The following is a 25,943-nucleotide window of genomic DNA, read 5'->3' as shown; positions in this document are numbered from 1 at the left end:
AGATCCAGATTAGAGTCATAATCTGGCATATAATTTTAATATGCCAAGAAGGTGAACTCTGCTACACAATAAAGTCTTGTTACAGTTATTATGAAGTCCACCTTTTAAGCTTTTATAAAATTAATGAAAGGAATATTTTTGTACAAATCTTCTTGTTTCTCATAATGTTTGCCTTTAAACTTGATACACTCTTGCATATGTCTGAACCTGGTCTAGAAAATTTTTTATTCTATGTTGCTGGTACTTCAAAGAGATGGTTTTTGGAAGGATTCAACAGCTTCTCAAAGTGATGAAAATCACTGCCAATTTACATAAAGGTACAAAAATAAGCTGTTAGGCAAGAAATCTGGTGAGTAAGGGCAGAGAGACATATTGATACAATGTGTTTTCTGTATCAAATAATCAATTATTTGACATACTGTGTGACAGTTGGCACTGTCGTGATGACTGATATTTTTGGTAGTTTCTCTTGAGATGATCAATGATTTGATGTAAACAAATTATTGTATACCATTCAAACTTTAATGCTCCTCAGTCACCTAAAGCTGTGGCTGAGACATGTCCACTGTAATTAAAGAAACAAGCAACAATTTTCTAGCTAGTGCTCTGCAACCATTTTTGTTGGTTTTGGTGCATCTTGGAACATCCACACACTGACTGCTGCTTAGTTTCTGGTTAGTATGAATATATAAATTTTATCTCCCATTGTAATACTGTATGTAGAGTTTGTATTTTCTTTGTAATATTTTTTTAGCATTTCCAAATTCCATTTGACGCAGCCTGTTTTAGAACTCTGGTCAAACTGTGCAATATTCACTGGGAACATATATTTTTCACAACTAAATATTAATGCAAAATCAAATGTACTGCAGTTTTCAATACATCTAAGGACTCATCTGTCTCAGGTAAAGACCCTCTTCAATCGTGTTGCACACAGAATTGAAGTTCTTTGGATCAAAACCGAGTCTGGCCTACCTTCATGAAATGCATCAGTGACAGAAGCATGGCTGTGAAAATATTCTGCTAACCAACTGTAAACAGTGTTTTCTGAAATTGACTGGTTACTAAAAATTAAACAAATGATTCAAAGAATTTTTGTCGAGTTAGGGCTTTTTTAAAAAAAACACACAACAAACTACAACAATTTCCACACAAAATTTCCAATTTTTCACAATACTATTTCTTTAAATGCTCACTGCAAATGAACTACTGGGTCAATTTTAACAACAACAAATGTCATATTTTAAAGCAACATCAACAGCTCCATCTATTGGTCATTTATGGAAATACAAAAAAACACTTATATGTTTGTTGCAATATCAGCAACTTTTAGGGCATTTGAAATATGCTAAGGTATGTCCTCAGCACTGTTCTTTAAATTACAAAAATTATTTATTTCTTCATACTTTTTTTGTACAAAATTTCATCTATTGAACCACATATATAAAGACAATATATATTGTTTTCTGGAAAGAAAAGTGTAATCACGGTAAAGCAATAAATAAATGGAAAGTTTAATTATGCAAAAAAATTCTAGTTAGCTTTTCACATATTTACAAACAAATCTTAAAACTCGTCAACAATGGTGAAAAAGTGAAAAATAACCTTCATAACGCAAAAAATTTGTAACAGTACAAAAAGAAAAGGAGTTTTGCAATTAACAACAGAGAGGCAGTCTGCAAGTCATACAGGCAAATAAATAATTTTTTTCACATGTTTAACAGCATTTTAACTGTGAGAAACAGAGTTTGTGCACATTAAATTGGCTTTATAACCAATGTTCATACAAAAATAAACAGGCATATAACTAACAAAAGTTCTTAATTTATTTTTTTACTCAAAGTTCATGACAAATTTTGTACTTGATTTGGATTCAGTTGGTTCTAAGTAAATGAAATGCATTAGGCAGCCTTTCAAAAATACCTCACACATAAAATGGAAGTTTCAGTATTGTCGTTTATTAACAGATGCCATGTAAAACAACTCCACATAGAGAGTATTCAAAAATGCAAATTTTGTCTTAAACAATAAGCCATACCAGCAGAAATACAACAGTTTGGTTACACAACAGGTTACAATTTATAGTGGAGTCTGTGTAATGAAATTAGACACCGTACTAGTAGGTATATTAAAAGCAATAAATAACCAAAAGACACACGGCAATTCCAACTGAATATATAATTAAAGAATATTTTCATCTTGTGAGGTACAAAGGATGAGGAAAGTATTGATTTGAATGAGCAAAATAAAATAAAAGACTTAGCACTCTGATAACTGTTGTCACTGTCTTTAAGAATCAAGATATTTGGATATAGAATTTACCTTTTATTTCTATGAGAGTGGGGAAGCGGACATGACTATTACAGAAGTCAAAAGAAAACAAAACAAGAAGAATATCAGCTCTATCAAAATGTCAATTGTTACTGCCTTTAGTACTGACTATATGGTATCCACCTTTTTAAGTACTAAAGATTCATATTGCACACATTGTTGATATATGACTGCTCACTGAAGACAACAAAGTCACAAATATTTACATAAAATGTTATGAATTATGTACAATGAATTTATTTTTGTGAGCATTATATACACCGTCTTTTGACACAACATCAAATCACTCTGTTGACTTCATGTACACAATTTAACACACACAAATTAATCTTCTGAATTCCTGTATTATTATTTTATTCTTAAAGTTCCTCTCTGTTTATTCATGTTTGTGAGCATAAGAGAGATGTATGAGGTTAATAAGTCATCCATTTTATAGCCTAGTGAAGTTTCACACAGCAGCTTGGAGCCGCGTACAAGATTTCCAATAGTCATGTGAAAATAGGTATTCCCGGAAGACCAGTTGGAAATTCTTGTGAATGGGTGAGTTACCAGGATATCCTAGAACAATTAATCAATTAAATATCAGCCAATAGCTGCAGCCACAACGCTAGTTACAGTTCTGCATTCTATGATCAGTCCACATATTATGTTAAAAAAGAAAGGAAAAAAACTGATTTTTGAACAGTTCTTCAAATAACTATTACAGTCTTATCTCAAAATTTTACATATAATGAGAAACAGAACTAACCTTAGTCTGAGGATGTATCAAACTGACCCCATGTTTGTTTATTGCTATAAGAAGCATTTCAGGATAATTTGGCTCCGTTGTTTGTTTTACTTCAAAAAATGCAGAGCCAAATGTAGGCCATCGATAAATGATCTTCAGAAAAGTAATTTTTGCATCTTCTGGGCTCATGCCTGCATACAAAACAATAGATAATATTTGCAAGAATGGACAATAATGAATTAAATATGGGGAAGTGAATAAAGAAGAATTTATTGCAGAAAATTTAAATAACAATTATTATTTCAACAAGAATCAAAAGAGGTGAAGAATCACTTGCAAGAGACTGATATGTAGCATAAAGGAATGCATAACAGCTTACAGACTTTCGTGCTGCCCTCCCTTTTCTAGTTTAAGTATGCTACCCACCTACACAAAAATCATGTGTGTGTGTGTGTGTGTGTGTGTGTGTGTGTGTGTGTGTGTGTTTCTTTAAGCCACACAGCTACAAGCTAGCAGTTGTCAAACCTTACTTTTGTTTATTGTTTCTGTTCTTGGATTTAAGTTATGTTATTACTGATTCCTTGTATATTATTACCTGCATCCTGATTGTAGGCAGCTACGATTGATCTTTTCCAGTCATTGGAACTCTGGATTTTTATAAGATCTCCTGGAACTAGATCCCTGAGCATTTGACTGAAACACAATTAATACAAAAACTGTACTCTTTGAGATTAGAGAAGACTTACTCTCTCCTTTAAATTTTATCTTTTAATCAAATACTGACAGTAAAATCTTTGGTCGTTAAAAGTGCTCTTTTTGTTTTGACAAGCATGTTTTAGGAATAAGTAGATAAAAATTATCAGCACATGTAATGTTACACAATTGCAGATAAAAGTTTAGGGCTTCTCGATGTCAACAGTTTGAGTCACATGCACAAAAGAAATGCAAAAGAAATGGTACCACCATACATATGATACATATAATTTCAAAACTTTACAAAACTATTCCTCACTGACACCCTGCCCCCCCCCCCCCCCAAAAAAAAAAGAAAAAAAGTTTGTTGCATACTACATTTTCGCTGTTCATGCAGTCAAGCTTCAGCATAGGCCATGACATTTTAATTGTTACTTCTTTATTACTTCCTCCTTTCGTAACACAGTTGCAGGCAGTTTACACAAATACCACAGAATGAAACCTGCAAAATTATGTAATTGTATAACACTTGGTTCAGGAGAGATGACTTCATAAAAAATTACCCAGTTTATATTAATCCAGTGCTTCATAATGAGAGCACTTAGTGACTTCCTACAAACTTTAAGCATAATTTCAAATCTTTCCTAAACTTTTTCTCGCTTACATGGTTAAAGGCAAGTTTAACACATTATCTCATTTGTAAAATAATCAGACATTTGTAGCTGTGTTTTATACATGGGAATTTGGTCTTTGAAGACTTGGGGTTTGCTGGTATACTGCTAACTAATAACCTTTCAGTATATCACATTACGTGGTATAGTGAATAACTGCACATTTTTATCTCCCTGATACTTTATCCTTGCCATTACTACACATATTGTATGGGATACTGAGCTTTCCCTCTCAGTCTATTGAACTGTAAAATTGATTAAAGACAAATATGGATTAAGAAAAATGCCACTATTATATGAGGAACTGCTGCCTATACTCACCCCCTTGTTTATATTCCATTCAAGATTTTCCACTACTGTATGAAAATATGAATTATGCTTGCTTTAAAATATGTCCTGTTAACAAATGTTAAAGAGGAGTGAATCTGCATTCCTACAATGTCAATGGTGATGTTCGTCTGAATGTTAGAACAACTTATCTTTCTTTCCCCCATTTTAATTTAATAAGCACAAGAATCATAACTAAGAAATAAGGATATGGCTGTTTGAGAATTTAATTCAGAAAAATGGTCTAAATAACGTAAAAAAAAAAAATTATTATGACAGCATGTATGGAAAAACAATAAATGTTGCACAGTGGTGTGCTTAATTCCAGAACTTCATTAAGTCTCCAAAAACCCTTGCAGTACTTACGGTATTCCTTGCAACTCCTGTTTGCTTTCTCCAAACCTTACTCGATACACTAGAGCTGCCAATCGAGCTGCCTCTTCTTTGGTGCATTTATGATATCCTGAAAATAACAGTCTTACATAACTTCATGTTGTTCTTAACAATGTAAGTTAATTTTATTGTTAAACTTTAAGAGTACATTGTTTCTAACAATGACATTAACAGACTATACAGCTAACTCTTATTTACTGATTTAACTAAACATAATAAATGTTGTGCTTAGAAATAACTGTTAGTTGCATAACTGGGTATCTATTACAGAAATGGCACTTGGAATCTCACAATCAGTCTACACTTCTGGAATTAATTGTGATTTGTTTCTATACATTTATGAGAATTCAAGCATTCACAAACAGGAAGTGACTGCGTCATATCTAAAGTTTTCAGGCCAAACTCATGTTGCTGCTATGAGAAAAACCAGGAAACCTATTTTGGAACAAATCCACTGTCACCTATGCCGTGTGCAAGATTGTACTATACCACTTCAAGCAAACCTCCTGAGCAGTTAAGCTAATGAAATGACAACACAGAAATTCTGTTAAAAAATTTTAACAGCATACCCCAGTTATTGTTAAGGTATTCTCCCATCACCTAAAATGAGACACAGTCTAATCACGGTCAGCACAAAATGTCATTCGCACATGCATTAGCTTTACTTTTAACCTTACAGTGGTTTAATGCAATCCACTTGAGCCCAAAACTGTTCCCAGTGCTTGGAAGAGATCACATAAATTTATGAAATAAGCAGTGGAACGGATTCACAGAATTATTGCCCTATGTCACAAATGTGTGTCTTAACAGAATTCTACAACACGTTTTCATTACAAATACAATGATCAACCTTGAATACAAGAGGCTTCTCACAGCACTAAACATGGCTCCTAAAAACACCAAGCATGCACAACTCAATTTACTATTTTCAAATTTAATACTCTAAAAGTCAGGAGTACAAGTAACCAGGCAATTTTGTTGTTTTTTGACTTTCAGAAAGCTTTTGATTCTATACCGCATCATCTCTTCAACAAGAAATGGTTTCATATGTGGAATTTAGCAAGACAGGATGTCTTTATAGGAATAACACAGCATGAAAACTAGCATAGAGCCATTAATACATCCAAGAGTGATTACAGGTGGCCAAGAAGAGTATCTAGCACCACTGCTGTTATGAAACCTGATATTAATGACTTAGTGGGTAGCATCCAGCTAGATGTTGATAAAATAATATGGAGAAAATACTGGATACTAGCACTAAAAGTGGAGAAGAATAAAGCTGAGCTAATCATAGCTCACATAGAGTCTTCTTTTCTATGTTCCATCTGTAAGTGGAAGAGAAAAAATGCATTAATATCTAGTAAAACGAAAATAACTTTCTACCACACATCTTACACTGATCCAGACTAGAGATGTACATGTGCCTCATTGTCTGCTACTCATTTTTCCAGAGTTTTTTGACTGCTCTCTATACGAGGAAGCACCCATGGACACTCACAATACTGTAGGTGTCGATCATTGCTCTTTCTTCTGATCCAATTTCATGTTTACAATAACTCTCATAGTACAACATGCACATTGAAATGCAAGATTTTCACAGTAAACATGACAAAATGTCATACAAAAGGTGCTAGCTTTGAGAGCTTTGAATAACTATCAAGTCATGGTAAGTGGGTAGGAAAAATGTTGATCACATAGCAGAATTCTAGCAGTGAGTTGCCCTCTACTAACAGATCTCATCAGCAATGGTAGTTTATTACATCTTGAAACTGATAAATCAGTTGCAAAATGCAAATGCTGTGACAAGTCATCAACTCTTCCAGAATAAACAATAAAACAAAACCAAATGCAAAAGAGGAGCTTCATGCAGCCCACTATAAAAAGCCAAAACATGTGCTAATAAGCAGTAGTTGTAATTAAACTTTGGCTACTTGAGAGGGCCCCTATGAAAAATGAGTGATTGTAGGAAAACGAAACTTTGGGGAAATATTTGTAAGAACATATGGAAGAGAAATAATGAATAAACATTAACTGAAACGTATTTTAATTTCCAAATGACAGGGTAACATTTGTTACTTGCTTTCCACATATATGTTCCAGGTTGGAAACGTTGCTCACTGTAACGACCATCGGAATCCACTACAGCCTGGAACCACATTGGAGAGCACTCTATTGCTATCTGAAATATCTCAGGTGTGATGTTGGCTATCTCCCTCGCTCTGCTCACATCTTCAACCTCCGATGTGTGTTAATGTCCTGTTGATAAACTCTGTCCTTCAGGTAACCCCACTGCCACAAATCACACGTGTTCCAATCTGGTGATCTCGGCAGCCATGCACTTTGGAACGATCGGCCAATGATTTGGTTCTCTCCAAATATGTTGCAGAGTAACCGAGTGAAAGAGTACCTCTCCATTATTCCTTAAATGCATCGATACTCGGGAAGAGTAGTAGCACTATTACAGTTGTGTTGATAAAACACCTTTACGGGTAAGGCTCTGCTCATCTTATCCGGCAGAATATTCAGAATGGTAGAGAAATTGTGCCTACTTAGGAACTAGTATGGGAGCGAAAGTGCACAATAAACTCAGTTTCGAGTGGGCAACAGTGGATTAAGACCAGTATTGTTTTTGTCCTCCTGCTTAAGTCAAAACAAAAATCAAAGCACTGACCGCCTTGTCCAGACTCATGCTAACTGTCATGCACACTGATGCATGTGTTGCAACCCTACATTACTGTACCAGTGCCAGCAAGTCATGATGTTTCCTATAAAGTTGGGTACCCATATGATAAACAACTTTCTGTCTACACAGGCTCGGGTGGAGAAAGTTTAATTATAACCACCCTGTATATCAATTTATTCTCCACTTCACGAGATGACAGATGCTCCACAATAAATATAAAAATCAAAGGTGATGTAGAATTAGCAACTCCTACAATAGTGTCACTTCAGATGGTGGTTGTTCTTGCTAGAGTGGTTATGTACACCTTTTTGAGCTACTTTGAGTCAAAATATCATAGTACATTTTCCATTAAGTATAGATAAAAGAAATCTACAAACTACACAGCAGCCCAAGCTTAGGACACAATTTACATAGAAACAAACAGAATATATCTAATCCAAAATAAAAGTGAAAAAATAAGTATTTACAACATTTGAAGTAAAAATTCATCTCTGCAATACTTTATTTTCAAAGAAAGTATGTTACATTAACAACTGCTTACCTCTCAATAACTTGGGTAGTTCCTGATGAAAGTGGAAAATTAAATCAGCATTCCTATCTTTCCCAGGAACAGTGTTTGTCCACAGTTTCTTCATAAAAAAAACCTGATACGTAAATTGTGGTGATGCACCTGGAAGTTAATCAAATTTTTTCACCATTAACTAAACCTGCAAACCAATAGCACATATCCATGTCATTTGACTCTAACCTCCTTATTTACATCCCTAATTATAGTCAAAGAACCCATAGTCCACAGGTTGTTCTTGACTTTAATGTTTCTTATGTAGAATGCATAAATTTTAGGACTGGTATATAGAAGTGAAGTTCAAATTGCTTTACAAATTAACAGATATATAAAATGGTGTACATTGATGGAAAGTAAATATGAGATTGTAAAACAGATAACAATCAAGCAGAAGTACACCTATGAGATTCATTCATTCATCTTGTTCCACACATCCTATCAGAAGGAGAATCTTCAGGGATAAGGCATGTTGAAGATATACAATTATATAAGACGAAGGCATCATAGAAACACTACAATAAACTCTTACTATGCTGCTTAATGCTAATCATGCTAACTTTTACCTTGGGAGAGGGGGGAGGGGGGGGGGGGGGGGGGGGAGGAAGGCTGCTGCTGCATCCTCAGTGTTATTACACAGCCATTGTTTATCCGTTATTAGTAAATTAATATTTACCTGAGTGCAATGATATTGTTCAAAGAGGTTTTTTTACATAATCTATAAACACTAAGTCCTATTTATGGTACATTATTAACTGTCATACAACCACCCAGATAGCCACATGTGTTAAAAGTGCCGCTTTCAGGAGGGGGAGTTATGCCAGCCCCAGATCAAATCTGCCCAATGGATTAATGACAGACTGATGACCTCAGAAGTTAAGTCCCATAGTACTCAGAGCCATTTTGATTTTTGATTAATGGCAAGGATTGGTGTGCTGGCCAGCATGGATGCGGTTTTTAGGTGGTTTCCCATGCCCCACAAGGTCAATACTGGACTGGTACCTAAGTCCCATCTCTGTTACATGACTTCCAAACATTTAGCAAACTCTTACTTAGTTTCACATGAATAACACTACAGACAGTTGGCATACACATATTCTGTCCTAGGAAGGATGACACGGGGTTAATAGGATGGCAACTGGAAGGGAATCTTGAACTAACCAAGCCAAATCTGTTAATAAAAATGCCAACCCTGCGATGAGGCTGGACAAAGGCACAAGAAAAAGAAAAAGAAGAAGATACAGCTTTATCACAAACACTGTACTTGCTATGTGGCCATGTGTTCAGTCCACAAATCTAGATATCTTGATAATTTGCAGAAAGAGTGGCTAATGAAGTATGTTTTTAATTTTCTTCTAAATTGATAGGTATTCAAAATTTCTTGTTTCATTTTAGACAAGCGCTTAATGAATATCTTACCACCAAAACTCCATTCTTAACCTGGGGCAAGAAAATGGAGTCTACATGAAAATTACTTTTGTGTCTTGTATTGTGACTTTATATCACAGCTCTGTTGAAACTGATTCTTATTATCAGCATTATGGTGATGCACCACTTTATTTCTGATGTTGGTGACCACTGTCATGGTTATGTTATTTGCAGCAATTTTGCAATTTATTATCACTGATGATTAGGGGTCATGACACAACGAAAAAGGGAGCACATGATAGAAGAAATATGTTAGTTCCTCAAAGACTGAAAATATAAAAATATTTTTACAACAATTACATTATCCTCAGTTTCTTTTGGTACCCACATGAAGTTTAATTTAAAAAAAAATTGCACATGACACAAAGTGACAAGCCTATAGTACTAAAATTTATTAAGACAAGTCTGACCTAATTTTAACTTAATCTACTGTTTTTTTTACTGTAATTATAACAAAAACAGCAACAGTACTAACAAAACATACCATCTCTTGATGGCCTTGCTTTCTTAATCCAGTCCGTTAAGTGCCTCACAAAATCGAAGAAGAAGTCGCCCTCTGGGACAGATATAACTTTGTCAGCAATTTTAACAAACAAGCTAAAGCCTTCACTAGAACGCAGATTCAGGCGCTGTGATATATTTTGGCAAAAGTCTTTGGCACGAGTTGAAGAATCCACTTCAAAAGCCTGAGGACCACAAAGCATCAGTTATTAAACACAGTGTTGGTCAGTGTGATATTTTAAAATTTCAGTCTTTAAGTATGAAGAAAGCCATGTAGAGTTTCAATAATTTTATACACATCATTTCTTTTTACCTCATCTGTATCATCTGGGAAGTATACTTTATGGAATATTTGAGTGGTCTTGTGTTGAATAGCTTCTACTTCAACTTGATGAGGAGGATACTTTCTCTGGCCATTTCTAAGGGTCTTTTGTAACCTTTGAAGGGAATCCTGTGATATTGGGTGCCTTCTTGTGCGCAAAAATAAGGTAAGTTCCTGTGAAAAAAAGAAAAACAAAGAATTGGTAACTAGCCCTTTTGATACAAATAAAATTAAGAATATCTAATACACTGTGGGATTACGGTTTAGAATCATTTTATACAAACCTTCAGCAGATTCTGGCTGCATGCAAACAGACCTGTTGCAAGCCACATTAACTCCCACCCTCTTTCCTCGCTCAAACGGTTTCTGTTGTCTGTCAATTGTTTCATTATTTGACAGTATATTTCATCTCTCAAGATCTCCTACAGTGGCACAAAAGGATATAACAATAAGAAATCATGCCATGGCTTATTTTCTTATTATAATCAAGTGTAAAAAAAAAGAGTGAGTTTCAAACTATGAAAATATCCTAATTCTTATAATCATGCATAGAGAATTATGAGTGTGTTCCGAACTATCAAAATAGCCAAAAACAAAATTTTCATTATATAACTGACTCACTAAGAAAACTCTTGGGCTTTGATGCCATCTATTTTAACAAATTATATTTTCAATCAGATAAAGATAATATAGTTCACAGAAGGATGTAACTGGAATACAAATAATAAAAGGAAGATATTTGTATTTTTATATGCATATTTGTAGCATTGACCATTTTACAGGCATATTGTCCTATTGGTCAGCAACATTTTCAGTCCTGTTTATGGGCTTGCAGACTGCTCAATGCCTCACCTATATGGTGAATGATTTCCTTTACCCCTTCCATTATTTAAACCTTACAAATAATACAGTTAAAACTTACGGAAGCAACAAAAACGACATTCAAGCAAACCAACAGCTTCCTTTATTTCAGGAGATATTTACAACAGATACCTCATTGAGCATACAGCAAGAAAGGAAACCTGATACGCGCACTACATGTCTCAAACAAGATTCTTAAGCTGGTACTATAAAAGCAAAGTATTCAGTTTTAGCCATAGAATTTAATATTTATAGAAAATTAGAGGTATATCATTGTAAGAAATAATGTGAAGTAGTATTTCATCTGAACCTACATGCTTCAATGGACCATCAAAAATTTGGTCAGTGTATTCATTTCCTATGCGAGGACGTTTGGACGGTAAATCACCCATGTATTTAAGCACAGCAGTAAATGCAAAACATGCTTCTTCTGCCAGCTCTTCCTTAGTTAACAATTTTTTAAGTAGAGGTTGCTTTATTGGTTCTCTAGAATGCCTCCATAATTCTTCAGGCCCTCCTCGACGAGCTGATGTTAATGTCAGTGCTTTGGACATTGTTCTTTTGGGTGGTGGCCTAGAAAAAGAAGGAAAAAAATATAATTCATAGTGTCCTACATTAATTTTGTTTTAACTACATTGGCTGGTCATTTATTTCAGCTTAGTTAATTGTAGAAGATAAATATTTATTTTAATTGTAAAAGTTCTTCTATGCAACACTTAAAAACACATGTGGATCTCAGAAGATTTGTAGTGCTTACTTTACTTAATGACTGAAAAATTAAATTCAAAGATGAAATTTCATTAGTATTCCATTATTTTGAGTTCTGTTTTTTATGTAGCTCATTCATGACCTACAGATTTGTTTTATCATACAGCACAAAATAGTAAATACTACAGGAAATTAAGTAATGAAAAATATTCGACTGAGGATAACTAATTTACCACTTCTTTCCTCTCTCATTCTTACAGCAAGTGAGTCCCTCTCAATCTGAGCGACCTAAACTCATTACTAACATTCCACAACCTATTTCTCTTTCCTTGCTGAGACAGCAATTAACAGTTCTCAAAGCTGGGACAGCATTTTTTTCTACTTTGATATTTTTTTTAGTGAGAGTACGAGAATTTGACCTCCTGAACTAAGTTCTACCCAGACATTCTGTCTCCTTATAATTTTATGGGATAACTAATATGGCAAATTAAAGTATGTATCAAAATAAAATTCTGTCAAGAAAATTAATAAATTATGAGAATGAATTGATGGCTTTCAAAGGCAAAATGTTTAATACTGCCTATGGAGCAACTCGATGGTCAGTGGCAAAGGGCCAGACTATAGATCCAAAGGTCTCGGGCTTGATCCTTGGTCTATCCTAGGATTTTTATCAGTGTAATGTAACTGAATAGGTAAAAAGTCTACTCACCAAGCAGTGGCAGGGGAACACACACATAAAAGAAAGTTATAATTAGGCAAGCTTTCAGAGCCAGTAGCTCCTTCTTCAGGCAGAAGGGTTGAAGGGGAAGGAAGAGGAGTGTAGAAAACGAACTGGAGATCTCTATGAACAGGAGTGGATTTCGGAAAAGTCATTCGGAACCGTGGGTCAGGGGAGACTTACCAGATGGGATGGGAAGGAAAGACTGATTGTTGGGGACTGCACGGTACAAAATTTGAAAACCTGAGAACAGAATGGTGGACGACATGGTAATATGCAAGACAGATGTTACTGTTAAAACATTGTGTACAAGTTAATAAGAGTGAGAAGCTAAATGCATTGCCCATAAAAGAGGTAGGAGAGGGATTGCGAAAGAAAAGAAAATATGTAGAAAACTAAAATGGAGTGAAGAAAGGAGTAGTTACTGTGAAGAACTGCTGAGATGGAAGAAATTAAAGTAAATTAAGACCATGTGGGTGGCCAGAACCAAGGACATGATGTAACGCTAGTTCCCACCTGCGGAGTTCTGAGAAACTGGTGTCTGGGAGAAAAATCCAGATGGCACTTGTGGTGAAACAGGTATCGAGGTCACAATTGTCATGTTGTAGAGCAGGCCCTGCAATAGGATATTGTGTGTTGCCTATATACACCCTCTGCTTATGCCCATTCATTCTAACTGATAATTTGGTAGTAGTAATGCCAATGTAAAAAGCCAAACAGTGTTTACATAGCAGATGGTATATGATATGTGCCATTTCACATGTGGCTCTCCCTTTCATAATGTATGTTTCGCCAGTTACAGGTGGTGATAGGAGGATGCATAGGGCAAGTTTTGTGTCAGGGACAGTCACAGGGGGAGGAACCATAGGATATGGGGATGGGTGCAGAAGGAGGATAGGGTCTGACAAGAACATTGCAGAGATTGGGAGGGCGACGAAAAGCTATTCTAGGTGTGGTGGGCAAAATCTGACAGAATGGATCTCATTTCATGGCATGATTTTCAGAAGTCATGGCCCTGTCAAAGTAGCTGATTAATACAGTCCAGACCAGGAGTGACCAATGGTGTGCTCCAAAGTTGGTTTGGAGGGATCAGCAGTACCAGGACTGGTTATGATGACCGAAGAAATGTTCAGCAGCAGACAGACCATGTACATGGGGGATGTTGGTATAGAGGGAGGTGGCATCAGTGGTGACACGCAAGGTGTGTGATGGGAGTGGGATGGGCACAGATTTCAGATGATCTAGGAAATGGTTGGTGTCTTTGATATAGGAGGGAAGTCTTTGTAACAATGGGTAGCAGGTGCTGATCAACTAAGGTAGATTTATGTTTGGTGGGTGCTTTGAAGCCAGAAACTATAGGATGGCCTGGACGATAAGGGTTTGTGGCTCATAGGAAGAAGGTAAAAGGTGGGGATGCGTACTTCGGGTGGGGTGAGAAGTTCTATGAATTTTGTCTGCTGAGAGGATAATGATGGAGTCATCAGCTTTTAGGGAACGTAGAGTCTGGAGTTCTGCAGAGGACAGGTTAGGGTCACGTTGTAGGGACCTGAGGAAGGGATGTGAAGCATGCTGGATGTGAGGAATTCTTGGAAGGCTTGGAAGGGATGATTTTGAGGTAATGTTGGTGGATCACCACTGGTGCCACCTCCCTCTATATCAGCATCTCCCAAGTACATGGTCTGTCTGCTGCTGAACATTTCCTTAGTTCGGTCACCTAATTCCAAACCTATGACATCCTTCTTACCTTAATCATCTTTATGGTTACCATCAGCTACTTCATCTTTGAGGGGCATACATACCAACAGATAAGGTGTATGGCCATGGGAGACAGATGGCTCCTCCATACGCCAACCTTTTCATGTGTCGCTTGAAGGGTGCTTTCCTGGGATCAATAAGTCTTCAGCCCCTGGTTTGGTTTATGTACATTGATGACATCTTTATCATATGGACTCATGGTGAGGCTGACCTGTTTAAGTTCCTGGAATCTCTGAATAACTTCTCCAAGTTAAATTTCACATTGTCCTATTACAAATCCAGTGTCACTTTTCTTGATGTTGATCTCGTCCTCACTGAAGGCCAGCTACACACTTCTGTCCACATTAAACCTCATAACAAACAACAGTATTTACATTTTGACAGTTGCCATCTTCCCATGTCAAACGATACCTCCCATACAGCCTTGGAATTTGAGGCAAATGTATTTGTTTGGATGCAGACTCTACAGCAACACAACACCATTCTCAACTCAGCCTTCATTGGATGTAATTACCCCACCAGCCTAGTTCAAAAGCAGATTTCCCGGGCCATCATAACCAATCCTGGTACCGCTGATCCCTCCAAAACAACTTTGGAGCACACCATTGGTCATTCAGTATTATCCTGGTCTGGACTGTATTAATCAGCTACTTCGACAGGGCCATGACTTCCGAAAATTTGCCATGAAATGAGATCCATTCTGTCTGAGACTTTGCCTACCACACCTAGAATAGCTTTTCATCGCCCTCCCAATCTCTGCAATATTCTAGTCAGACCCTGTGCTCCTTCTGCACCCATCTCCCTACCCTATGGGTCCTACCCCTGTGACCATCCCTGCTGCAAGACTTGCCCTAAGCATCCTCCTACCACCACCTGTACCAGCCCTGTAACTGGCAAAACATATCAAAGGGAGAGCCACCTGTGAAATGACATGTGTCCTACCCAGCTGTTATGTAAACACTGTTCAGCCTTTTACAATGGCGTGACTACCACCAAATTATGGGCAAAGCAGAGGGTGTATACTTGCAACACACAATATCTGTTGCAGGGCATGCTCTACAACATGACAATCATGACCTCAGTGCCTGTTTCACAATACGTGCCATCTGACTTCTTCCCCCAGGCACCAGTTTCTCAGAACTCCGCATGTGGGAACTATCGCTAAAACATGTTCTTGGAGCTTGGCACAATCCTAGCCTTAATTTGCATATCAGCATTTCTTCACAGTTTGTTGATGAGTAAAATGCTGATCTGCTCTGTGGTTTGCTATTCATGTTAAACAGTAATTTCCTCTAAGTGGCTATGTAATTAAGTTCAAAGGTTGGAAGTAGGCAATGGCACACCACATCCAACAGGACCATGCTTAGGGAAGAACGTTGGTGTTCCATTCAATCTTTGGCTTAATGACAGTTTTCTTTTCTTCTTCCTGTCCATTAATGGATGTTAGCAGCCACATGATGCATCTTTATTCTATGAACTACAGTACACAGCAGTTGATCTGCACTTTATAATCCTATCTGGGCTTTATGTTATCTAACCATGATATTATTCTTTGCCTTTGTTTTCTTTTACCCTTAGTCTTCCCATGTATTATCATCTGTAGAAGTATATATGTGGTGCTCTGTAAGGTATGTCCTAGGTACACAGCTTTTCTTTTTTTCAAATATTGTTAGTATTTCATGCTGTTTATGTATTCTTCACAATATCTGGTGTTAGATATTCATGCTGTCCACAGTACTTTAACCAATCTGGGGTAAATGCATATTTAAAAGGCCTCAATCATCCTTTTATTGTCGTATTTAGTGCTCATCCAACAGAAATGCTGTAGCAATAAACATTACATATAGGATCTTACATACTGAACTGTATGGTTTAGTCTCAGTCTGTAATTTTCTTAAATTTTGTAGAAGAATTGCAAGCATTCTCAGTGTGCCATTTTGTCTCCAAAGTCTTCAGAGAGCCATTTTCCAAGTTACTTAAACTTGTCGGCTCTTTGTATTAAGCAGCCACTGAATCATAGTTTGTAAAGGAGTCAGGCTGTCACCTGACAGTCATAAAATACATCTTTTTGGTGTTGATATTCAGGCCTGGATAATTACTGTAATCTCCTATTATGTTGAAGAGCTGTTGAAGTTCATCAAAATTATCAGTAATCAATACTGTATCATCAGCATATCAAATGTTGTTGATGAAGACACCATTAATCTTTGTGTCTTTTTTCTATATCAGTAAGTACATTCAAAAAAATAATCTCTGAGTACAAACTGAATAACAGGAGTGATAGAATCCTTGTTGGGATCCTTTATAGGTATTAACCAAGTCAGTGACCTCATTCTCAAACTTGACCTGTACTGTCTGATTCCAACATAAATTCTCTATACAGCAGATGTCCTTCTGGTGTATATCCATTCTTCAGAGAATTTTATGATGATCTCTACTGAAGGTTTTTTCATACTCAATAGAAAAGACTTACATTGTTATCCTGTCCATAGCAGTTCTGCACCAGAAGTCATAATGCAACAACAGCTTCTCTAGCACCTACACCTTTCCTAAACTCAAACTGTCTCACCAATTAATTTCTGTCATTTTTCATATAACCTTTGACAGGTGACTTTCAGAAATATTTTCAAGGAATGTCTCATAAGACTAATGAATCTATGAGCTTCAAATTTTCTCACAGTATTCTTTTTTGGTAAGTGAATAAAAGCTTTACTTTATAGACACGTATAAAAGTGAATATGACATCACTATCCTAACTGTTGGTTCCTTTGTTGGGAAGGAGAAAGGAATAGGCTGGAGAAGGTTGAGAAGGAAGATATTTTTCTATCATCGTCCTAACTGCAGTGGGTTCCACTCATTCTGGGATCTGTGTAACCTATCCTTCCTTTTAATCTTCCCCGATCTAGCCCTCTCTACTCCCTGATGAAGGAACTAACAGTTGGGAAAGCTATGATCATATTGTCACTTATACTACCATTCTGTTGCATAATTTATTAATTTATAAATTGTAGGATGTATTTGTCAAATTTTCACTGATAATTCTGCAGACTAATAAAACTTGTCCTAGTGTAGCAGAAAACCTCATGGTACATTCATTTAGTACTGAACAAACTGAAGTGTGTCTAAACTGTCTACTGCCACTATGATGTTATGTTATTTCTTTCTGCCCTATTGGCATAGCAAATGTGTGAAAATACGTTACCACAGCAGTATTTTTTGCACTTTTTAAACTACTCTTTCATCCTTGTAAATGTTGAATATACAGTAACAACTACTAAATTTTACCAATAAAGGGACCCCATACATGAATGATGGATCACAGTAGTCAGCTGCACAGATGTGTGATAACTTCACAGATTGCACTTGTGGGCAAATCACAATGATCAGTCACTGATCACATGGAAATCACAGGTGTATGCTGAACCACATGTGATATGTGGCAATATGGCTGCTTGTTTATTTATTAAGCATGCTTGTGCAGTTCTGTTTTGTTTCGTTTTGCCCATGATGAGTAAGAACTTTATGTTAGGATTTATAGTTGTTCAGGAACCACAAACCTCTCCGAGAAGTGAAGCTGAGGCTCCATCTGATGAGTTTGAGTTAATTATGAAACAACTGTAAGCATTATTAAAGTTTTTAACTTCTGCACAGAATGACTTACCATAATAATAAGTGGACATTTTAATTTAAATGTTCAGGGCCAATCAGTTTCGCAGCTACACAAGTCCCTTGTCATTGCATATGATTTAACTTTCCCTCATACACTCATAACAAGAGTTATGCTAACCAGTAGTGCTGCAATTTACAACATTTCTAGAGACACACTGTGATTTGCAAAACATATTGTGTAAATACTGTCAGTTAAACTATAATACTAATGAATGAAATAGGAATTGAGGAATAATAAATGAAAAATGAACTGTATTCGTACACTACAAAGATGTGCACAACACACTATGCATCAGCAACAAAAACGTAATATATTCTATTAAGTAACCTACAGTTCCCAAGAAAATTGTTTTTCAAACAAGCTTAATAAATTACAATCCCTGTGTCCTCCTCCCCATAAAATATCTTCCGGATATGGAGATCAATTGCCACTGCTGCTAAATATAGCATTTCATTTTCCATGGCAGAACTTCTCGACACAATGGTGTTCATAATACTGACTGAAATTGCTTGGTAAAACACTTGTGTGTGTTGGGGTAGAGTCAAGTGGTTGACAGCAGTTAAATCACTAGTGATGGATCACTGTGAACCATCGCTCATGTATGGGACCCTTAAAAGATTAGAATACTGCCAAGTACAAAATGTAAACAGTATGTTGTTACACAGGTCAAGAGTCATAAAAAGAAATAGTACATAAGTGCTAAATAATGACCACTTCACATTTAACTGTGAGGTTTAAATGCTTCAATTTACTACCACAGTGACTATTAATACTGCAATATATTTCAAATGCATTACAAAAATTGCATATAAAAATTATTTTTTAGATACCTGAAGTGATCCAGGGCATATTCAGCCAAATTATGTGGTTTTTCTCTGTTATCAGTGCCATTCATTTGCTGTGAGTACAATTTACGTCCATGCTCAGCACCTTCCAAGCTGAATAACGCCTAAATAATAACAAACAGTATGCAGTCATGCTGTCTATATCAAGCACCTATTCAAAACAAACTGAGGCAAAAGCAACTGTCAGACAAAACGTTTGAGAGTCAACATTTTGTCAAGTGCAGAAAAAGCATTCACTTAAAAATGTAAAAAAAGAAACTCAAAATAAATACAATAAAATGACCACTTGTTAACACTAGTGTACAAATACCCTGCCTGACAAAAAAGTGAAGCAGCAGGAAGCTATGGTTGGAAGTCAACGTAATTTCATTTCTGTACGCTCCACTGGCGGGCATGTAAATGAGTAAGAGTTGCAATTCTGTGTGACACGTACAACAGCCCCCAGACAGCATTAGAGCTGTTCATGTTTAGTGTTGTTACCAGGCCTGTTATGGTATAAAATGGGTGTGGACAGCTTCAGACCTTGAGTGATCACTGCATGCAAGTACTCTTGTGAGACAGTATTATCAGTGCCAGACAGAGCTTGAAAGGGGCCTCATTACGGCTCTCTATTTGGCTGGTTGGTTAAATCATACAGTATTCAGATTTGTGGAGCATTCAGTTGTGACAGCGGCTTGAAATTGGACAGCATACCCATATTGTTCATCAAATGTATCGTAACCCCTTCATGTCTACCTCTCATCCAAGAACTGCATTCTGTGTTATCCCACACCACTGGTTGGAGACTGGCAGTGTCCGGCCTAGGAATTACCATCCTGAGCTGCGTTTGGAATACTGGTGTGACCAGGAAGTATCAACTGCTGATGAACAGCATTGCATTGTGATCAGCAATGATATCGGTTCTGCACTAACCTTGATGACCATGATGATCATCATCAGTGGGTATGGTGGCAATGCTGGCAGGGGTCCCATTCTTTCAATGTTTTGGAGAGGCACAATGGTGCTGCTCCTGGCGTCATGGTGTGGAATGCCATTGTTATGAGATGATGTCATGGCTGGCAGTGAATGAGGGAATTCTGACGGCACAACAGAATGTTATGTACATCTTGCATCCTCATGTGTTACCTCACCTGCAACAGTATCATGGTGCCATTTTTCAAGAGGACAATAGTTGTCCACACATGGCATGCGTCTCTATGAACTGTCTGTATGATGTTCAGGTACTCCTGTGGCTGGCAAAATCCCCACATTTAGCCCTGATACAACACATGTGGGACCAGTCCAGATGTCAACTTCGTCCTAGTGCCAGTATGCAGAATATCAAGGACCAGTTCCAACAGCTGTAGGCCAGTTTGTCTCAGGAGAGGATACAGTGGCTTTATCCAGGCCAGATTGGGTACAACGTCATACTGTTATTTGGGCTCATACTTCCTAGTTCTTAGTAAATCTGATTGGGTACAACGTCATACCGTTATTTGGGCTCATACTTCCAAGTTCTTAGTAAATCTGATTTGATTCTGTAATCACAAAAATAACATCACATATCCTTCATAACTGTGAAGTTTCATTTCGTTACCTCCATCGCTTCTCAGTGATTCGGGTTCCCCTCCCCTCCAGGTAGTGTATAAGAAATTACACCAAGCAACCTGGTCGAAATTTTTTGACGGTATGGATTATGTGCTTTTTAATTTAATAGGAAGGTGACTGGAAGTAAATTCCCATGCAGCTACAAAGTATAGAAATAAAGCACACATGATTCTCTTGTTCATGCATGTTAATATACAGCTGGACACAAACACAGAAGTTGCAGCACACAAAATAACATGATACTTATCTGCTGAGTATTGTAGCATGAACTAAATGAAGCATTCAAAGTTATGGCACTCAGAATTATACAAACTCAACTTCACATAATTCCATAACTGATTAAAATGTTAAAGAAGCTACTGCTTGTACACACATAAAAAAAAAAAGTTTTGCATCACCCTTGTTCCCAGAACTCCTGAAGACAGACACTGACTGTGGATATTGTATCACAGACATAGTCCGTTTGACTTTTCAGAAATGTCACTAAACCTGCCCAAAGATGTAAACAACCATGCATGTGCAGTGCCTATTAGACGCAGGGGGTCCGACAGCAGATCAGTTCCGTCATTCCACCAGGAAGGAGGTACGCAGCACTTGTAGTCTGTAGTTCAACCATGCCTAGATGCTTAATACTGTGATTCAATTGTGCCCACATTGTTATTTGGCTCACAACAAAGGAAGTGTCCAGGCATCTCTGAGTGAACCAAAGCAATGTTGTTCGGACATGGAGGAGATAGAGAGAGAGACAGGAACTGTCGATGGCATGCCTCGCTCAGGCCACCCAAGGGCTACTACTGCAGTGGATGACCACTACCTACGGATTATGGCTCGGAGGAACCTTGACAGAAACGCCACCATGTTGAATAATGCTTCTTGTGCAGCCACAGGACGTTGTGTTACAACTCAAACTTTGCGTAATAGGCTGCATGATGTGCAACTTCACTCCTGACATCCATAGCAAGATCCATCTTTGCTACCACGACACCATGCAGTGCAGTGCAAATGGGCCCAACAACATGCTGAATGGACCGCTCAGGATTGGCATTACGTTCTCTTAACGAATGAGTGTCTCATATGCCTTCAAACTGACAATCGTCAGAGATATGTTTCGAGGCAATCCGGTCAGACTGCATGCCCCACCGTAACGGCTGTACGATACATGAATGCCATCCTCCGACTGATAGTGCAACCATATCGGCAGCACATTGGCGAGGTATGCGTCTTCATGGACGACAATTCGCATCCCCATCATGCACATCTTGTGAATGACTTCCTCCAGGATAATGACATCGCTCGACTAGAGTGGCCAGCATGTTCTCCCGATGTGAACCCGACCGAACATGCCTGGGATGGATTTAAAAGGTCTGTTTATGTACGACACGACCCACCAACTGCTCTGGGGGATCTACGCCAAATCGCTATTGACGAGTGGGACAATCTGGACCAACAGTGCCTTGATGAACCTGTGGATAGTATGCCACGATGAATACAGGCATGCATCAATGCAAGAGGACATGCTACTGAGTATTAAAGGTACCAGTGTGTACAGAAACCTGGACCACCGCCTCTGGAGTTCTCACTTTATGATGGTTCGAAATGCAATGTGTGGTTTTCATGAGCATGCAATGTGTAGTTTTCATGAGCAATAAAATGGGCAGAAATGATGTTTATGTTGATCTCTACTCCAATTTTCTGTACAGGTTCCAGAACTCTCGGAACGGAGGTGATGCAAAACTGTTTTTGATGTGTGTACAAACTGAATAATTACACCAGTGGGGAGGTGAGGAAACACATGTGATAACAGAGGGAGTAAGACGTGGGGTAAGGGGGAGTTGTGGAGGTAATTGAAGCCATTAGAGATGGGGGAGGCAGGTGGCTCTCAGAAGCGATAGCAAAATGGGCATCACAGATCAGTTGCCAATAACAGTTCAGTATAAGAACACTGCAAAATTCATTACGTCAAATAGTTTGTTCAGTGTATGAAATTATCCTCCTCTACTTCACCTCTAGACCTAAGGTTGCCTTTTTCTCCTGCAGTGGTAATTTATCATATTAGGATCTAACACCACCATTCACCAGTTAGAAATACCAGTTGGCCAGGCTGACACCTAGTTATCTTGTTCTCCTTTCAACAATATCTACATTGTGGAACTGTTGTGAAGATAGTGTAGCACTATACAGGGTGTTACAAAAAGGTACGACCAAACTTTCAGGAAACATTCCTCACATAAAGAAAGAAAATATGTTATGTGGACATGTGTCCGGAAACGCTTACTTTCCATGTTAGAGCTCATTTTATTACTTCTCTTCAAATTACATTAATCATGGAATGGAAACACACACCAACAGAACGTACCAGCGTGACTTCAAACCCTTTGTTACAGGAAATGTTCAAAATGTCCTCCGTTAGCGAGGATACATGCATCCACCCTCCGTTGCATGGAATCCCTGATGCGCTGATGCAGCCCTGGAGAATGGCGTATTGTATCACAGCCGTCCACAATACGAGCACGAAGAGTCTCTACATTTGGTACCAGGGTTGCATAGACAAGAGCTTTCAAATGCCCCCATAAATGAAAGTCAAGAGGGTTGAGGTCAGGAGAGCGTGGAGGCCATGGAATTGGTCCGCCTCTACCAATCCATCGGTCACCAAATCTGTTGTTGAGAAGTGTAGGAACACTTTGACTGAAACATGCAGGAGCTCCATCATGCATGAACCACATGTTGTGTCGTACTTGTAAACGCACATGTTCTAGCAGCATAGGTAGAGTATCCCGTATGAAATCATGATAACGTGCTCCATTGAGCGTAGGTGGACTAAACTAAAATGAGCTCTAACATGGAAATTAAGCATTTCCGGACACATGTCCACATAACATCTTTTCTTTATTTGTGTGTGAGGAATGTTTCCTGAAAGTTTGGCTGTACCTTTCTGTAACACCCTGTATATACAGGATATGCATCAATCAGTATAAAATAGCTGGCATCTTTATTTACAATAATTTCCCAACAAGTTTGATAATTTCAGATTTATGAGTAGTATACCAGTATGTCTTGTGGAGGTTTACTGCAGCAAGGCAGAACATATACTGTTTCAGCAGGGAAATCTCCTTTTTCTCCTGTTCTTTCACATCTTCCAACACACCATCCAGAGTTCATAACAGTTTCACCAGTACTGTCATCCTCTAAAATTATAAGATCTCCTTTCTGGAATGTCAGGAATGATGAGCCTTCACCTGAAAATGAGAGAAATATAATGAGAATAAGTGCATTTTGCAAGAGAAGAAGTTACAAAATACTGACAGCTCCAGTCAGTTTTGAAATTCTACTAAACTGTTAATCTTTTTTGTTTGTTTCTGGAGGCTGTTTATGCCATGGGACAACTGGGAAACCGTGGAAAAACCTGGGAATTTCTTCATATGGGAAAATCCAGGAAAAATAGGGAATTTTTTTAGAATTCCAAGAATTTTTCATTGTTTTAGTTTCTAATCAAAGTTTTGTAATTTTCACCGGTAAGAACTGATGCTCTTACAAAGAATTTTACTCTAGTCCGCTACTGTAGAATAATACTGCAGCAAGGAAACCTAAATGAGGGAATAACACCAAAATAACATTTTAGTTGTAAAGAAAATGCATCGTTTACAACAAAACGAACTGCACATAAGCGTCTGCCAATAACGAAATCTATAAAAGTTTGAGGTTAGTTTTTCATATTTATTTTAGTTATCTCATAGATTACAAATTATTCAGTAGTGATGACAAAAAGTATATATATTCTTCAAAAAAAGTGCCTTGTGAGTTCTTGAGCAATTTCACATGTAACTAACTTTTCTATGGAATAGTTGAAGTGCTTGTCAGAACATTTATTCAACCAGATAAGCCACAAAATGTTCAGCACAAAGCAGATAAATTTATAACTGTGCTTCTCAGAAACATTCAGCTGCTGCAATTTAAGAGAAGTTCTTAGAATCCTGCCTAACCACACCCTCAGAAAAAACAGCAAAAAAATTTTGGCGACCAGTATTATACATGAAAGCTAAGCTTGTTTATAGCTATACTGAATGTATATTAATTTAAACCATTAGCTTTTCCTATTTTTGTTTTCACACTACTTTACAATGATGGTGCTATTGGCTGACTACATCATAAGTCCCATGCTCTGAATATCTGCTGTCATTGGCTGGTAAATCACATAATAAGAGCTATGACTGGCTGATAAAACCACATCACAATCTCGATTTCAGTGCTTTGAAAGTTACCATGCTATAATTGGTGGAATTTGTATTTATACTTTTGTGATATGAAAACATGCAGTGTACATGTTTCCATGCATCAAAGCTCTTTCCGAAATGTGTTGTTTTTGGCTGAATTTTGTTTCCTAAAGTGCCGGGAAGTTCTACACAGGTATATAATACCTTTACCATTTGAAGGATTTGTAAGTTTTACAGTTCCAAGGGAAAGTATATTGTCGCTTAACACAGAAAAAGTTTATTTTCACCCAGGAAAAAGTTTATTTTCAACTGGAAAAAGATGTATTTTTAACTGGGAGATCTGGGAATTTTTTTTCTTGTCAGTACATAAACCCTGTTTCTGATACACTGCACTGGAAAAAGTGGTGCTCACGGCCATACTTTAAAGCTGACCTCTGCGTCACCCCATCTCCAGCTACCAAAACATGTAATACAAAAATCAAATTCTGGCATCTTTCAGAGCAAAACACTAAATAAACACTTAATTAATTTTACAAGTGGTTTTCAGGGTGATAGGAGTGGTGAGATGGGAAGAGGAAGAAGGGAAGGATGTGTAGAATCTACAAAGGGCAAGAGGGAGGTGGGAAGGCATGACATTGGGGGGGGGGGGGGGGGGACATGGTAGCTCTCAGTGACAAAATTGTGACATTCACATCACACCAAGTCACACACACACACACACACACACACACACACACACACACACACACAGGACAGTTGAACACGGGAGGGCTGACATGGAAAATGACAGGAAACGAAAAGTGGTCAGAAGGGTAAGCTGGTGTTATCAATGATGATTCCATTGGCATGCACAGTGAAATAGCTATTAAAATCACTGTTGTTTTCATGTGCAGCATGTTCAACAACTAGATGGCTGAATTTGTAATCAGCTCCAGTATGGAGATGGTCAT

General features: G+C 37.5%; 1 protein-coding gene across 1 annotated transcript in view; it reads right to left on the bottom strand.

The window, feature by feature from the left end:
* Positions 1–2,304: 2,304 nt before the first annotated feature.
* The window catches only part of LOC124595559 (myosin-VIIa), a 132,104-nt gene continuing 108,465 nt past the window's right edge, over positions 2,305–25,943 (bottom strand). Inside the window, exons 29-39 of the mRNA XM_047134340.1 lie at positions 23,828–24,018; positions 19,181–19,299; positions 11,814–12,072; positions 10,923–11,060; positions 10,630–10,812; positions 10,300–10,501; positions 8,367–8,495; positions 5,116–5,212; positions 3,654–3,751; positions 3,080–3,249; positions 2,305–2,889 (exon numbers count right to left, since the gene is read on the bottom strand). Of these exons, the coding sequence (XP_046990296.1) occupies positions 2,680–2,889; positions 3,080–3,249; positions 3,654–3,751; positions 5,116–5,212; positions 8,367–8,495; positions 10,300–10,501; positions 10,630–10,812; positions 10,923–11,060; positions 11,814–12,072; positions 19,181–19,299; positions 23,828–24,018 (1,796 nt within the window). The 3' untranslated portion in view covers positions 2,305–2,679. The remainder of the gene's footprint in view (positions 2,890–3,079; positions 3,250–3,653; positions 3,752–5,115; positions 5,213–8,366; positions 8,496–10,299; positions 10,502–10,629; positions 10,813–10,922; positions 11,061–11,813; positions 12,073–19,180; positions 19,300–23,827; positions 24,019–25,943) is intronic.

The sequence above is a fragment of the Schistocerca americana genome, chromosome 2, assembly GCF_021461395.2.
Source record: "Schistocerca americana isolate TAMUIC-IGC-003095 chromosome 2, iqSchAmer2.1, whole genome shotgun sequence".
Classification (NCBI taxonomy): domain Eukaryota; kingdom Metazoa; phylum Arthropoda; class Insecta; order Orthoptera; family Acrididae; genus Schistocerca; species Schistocerca americana.
This window is presented reverse-complemented; position numbering and strand designations above follow the sequence as displayed.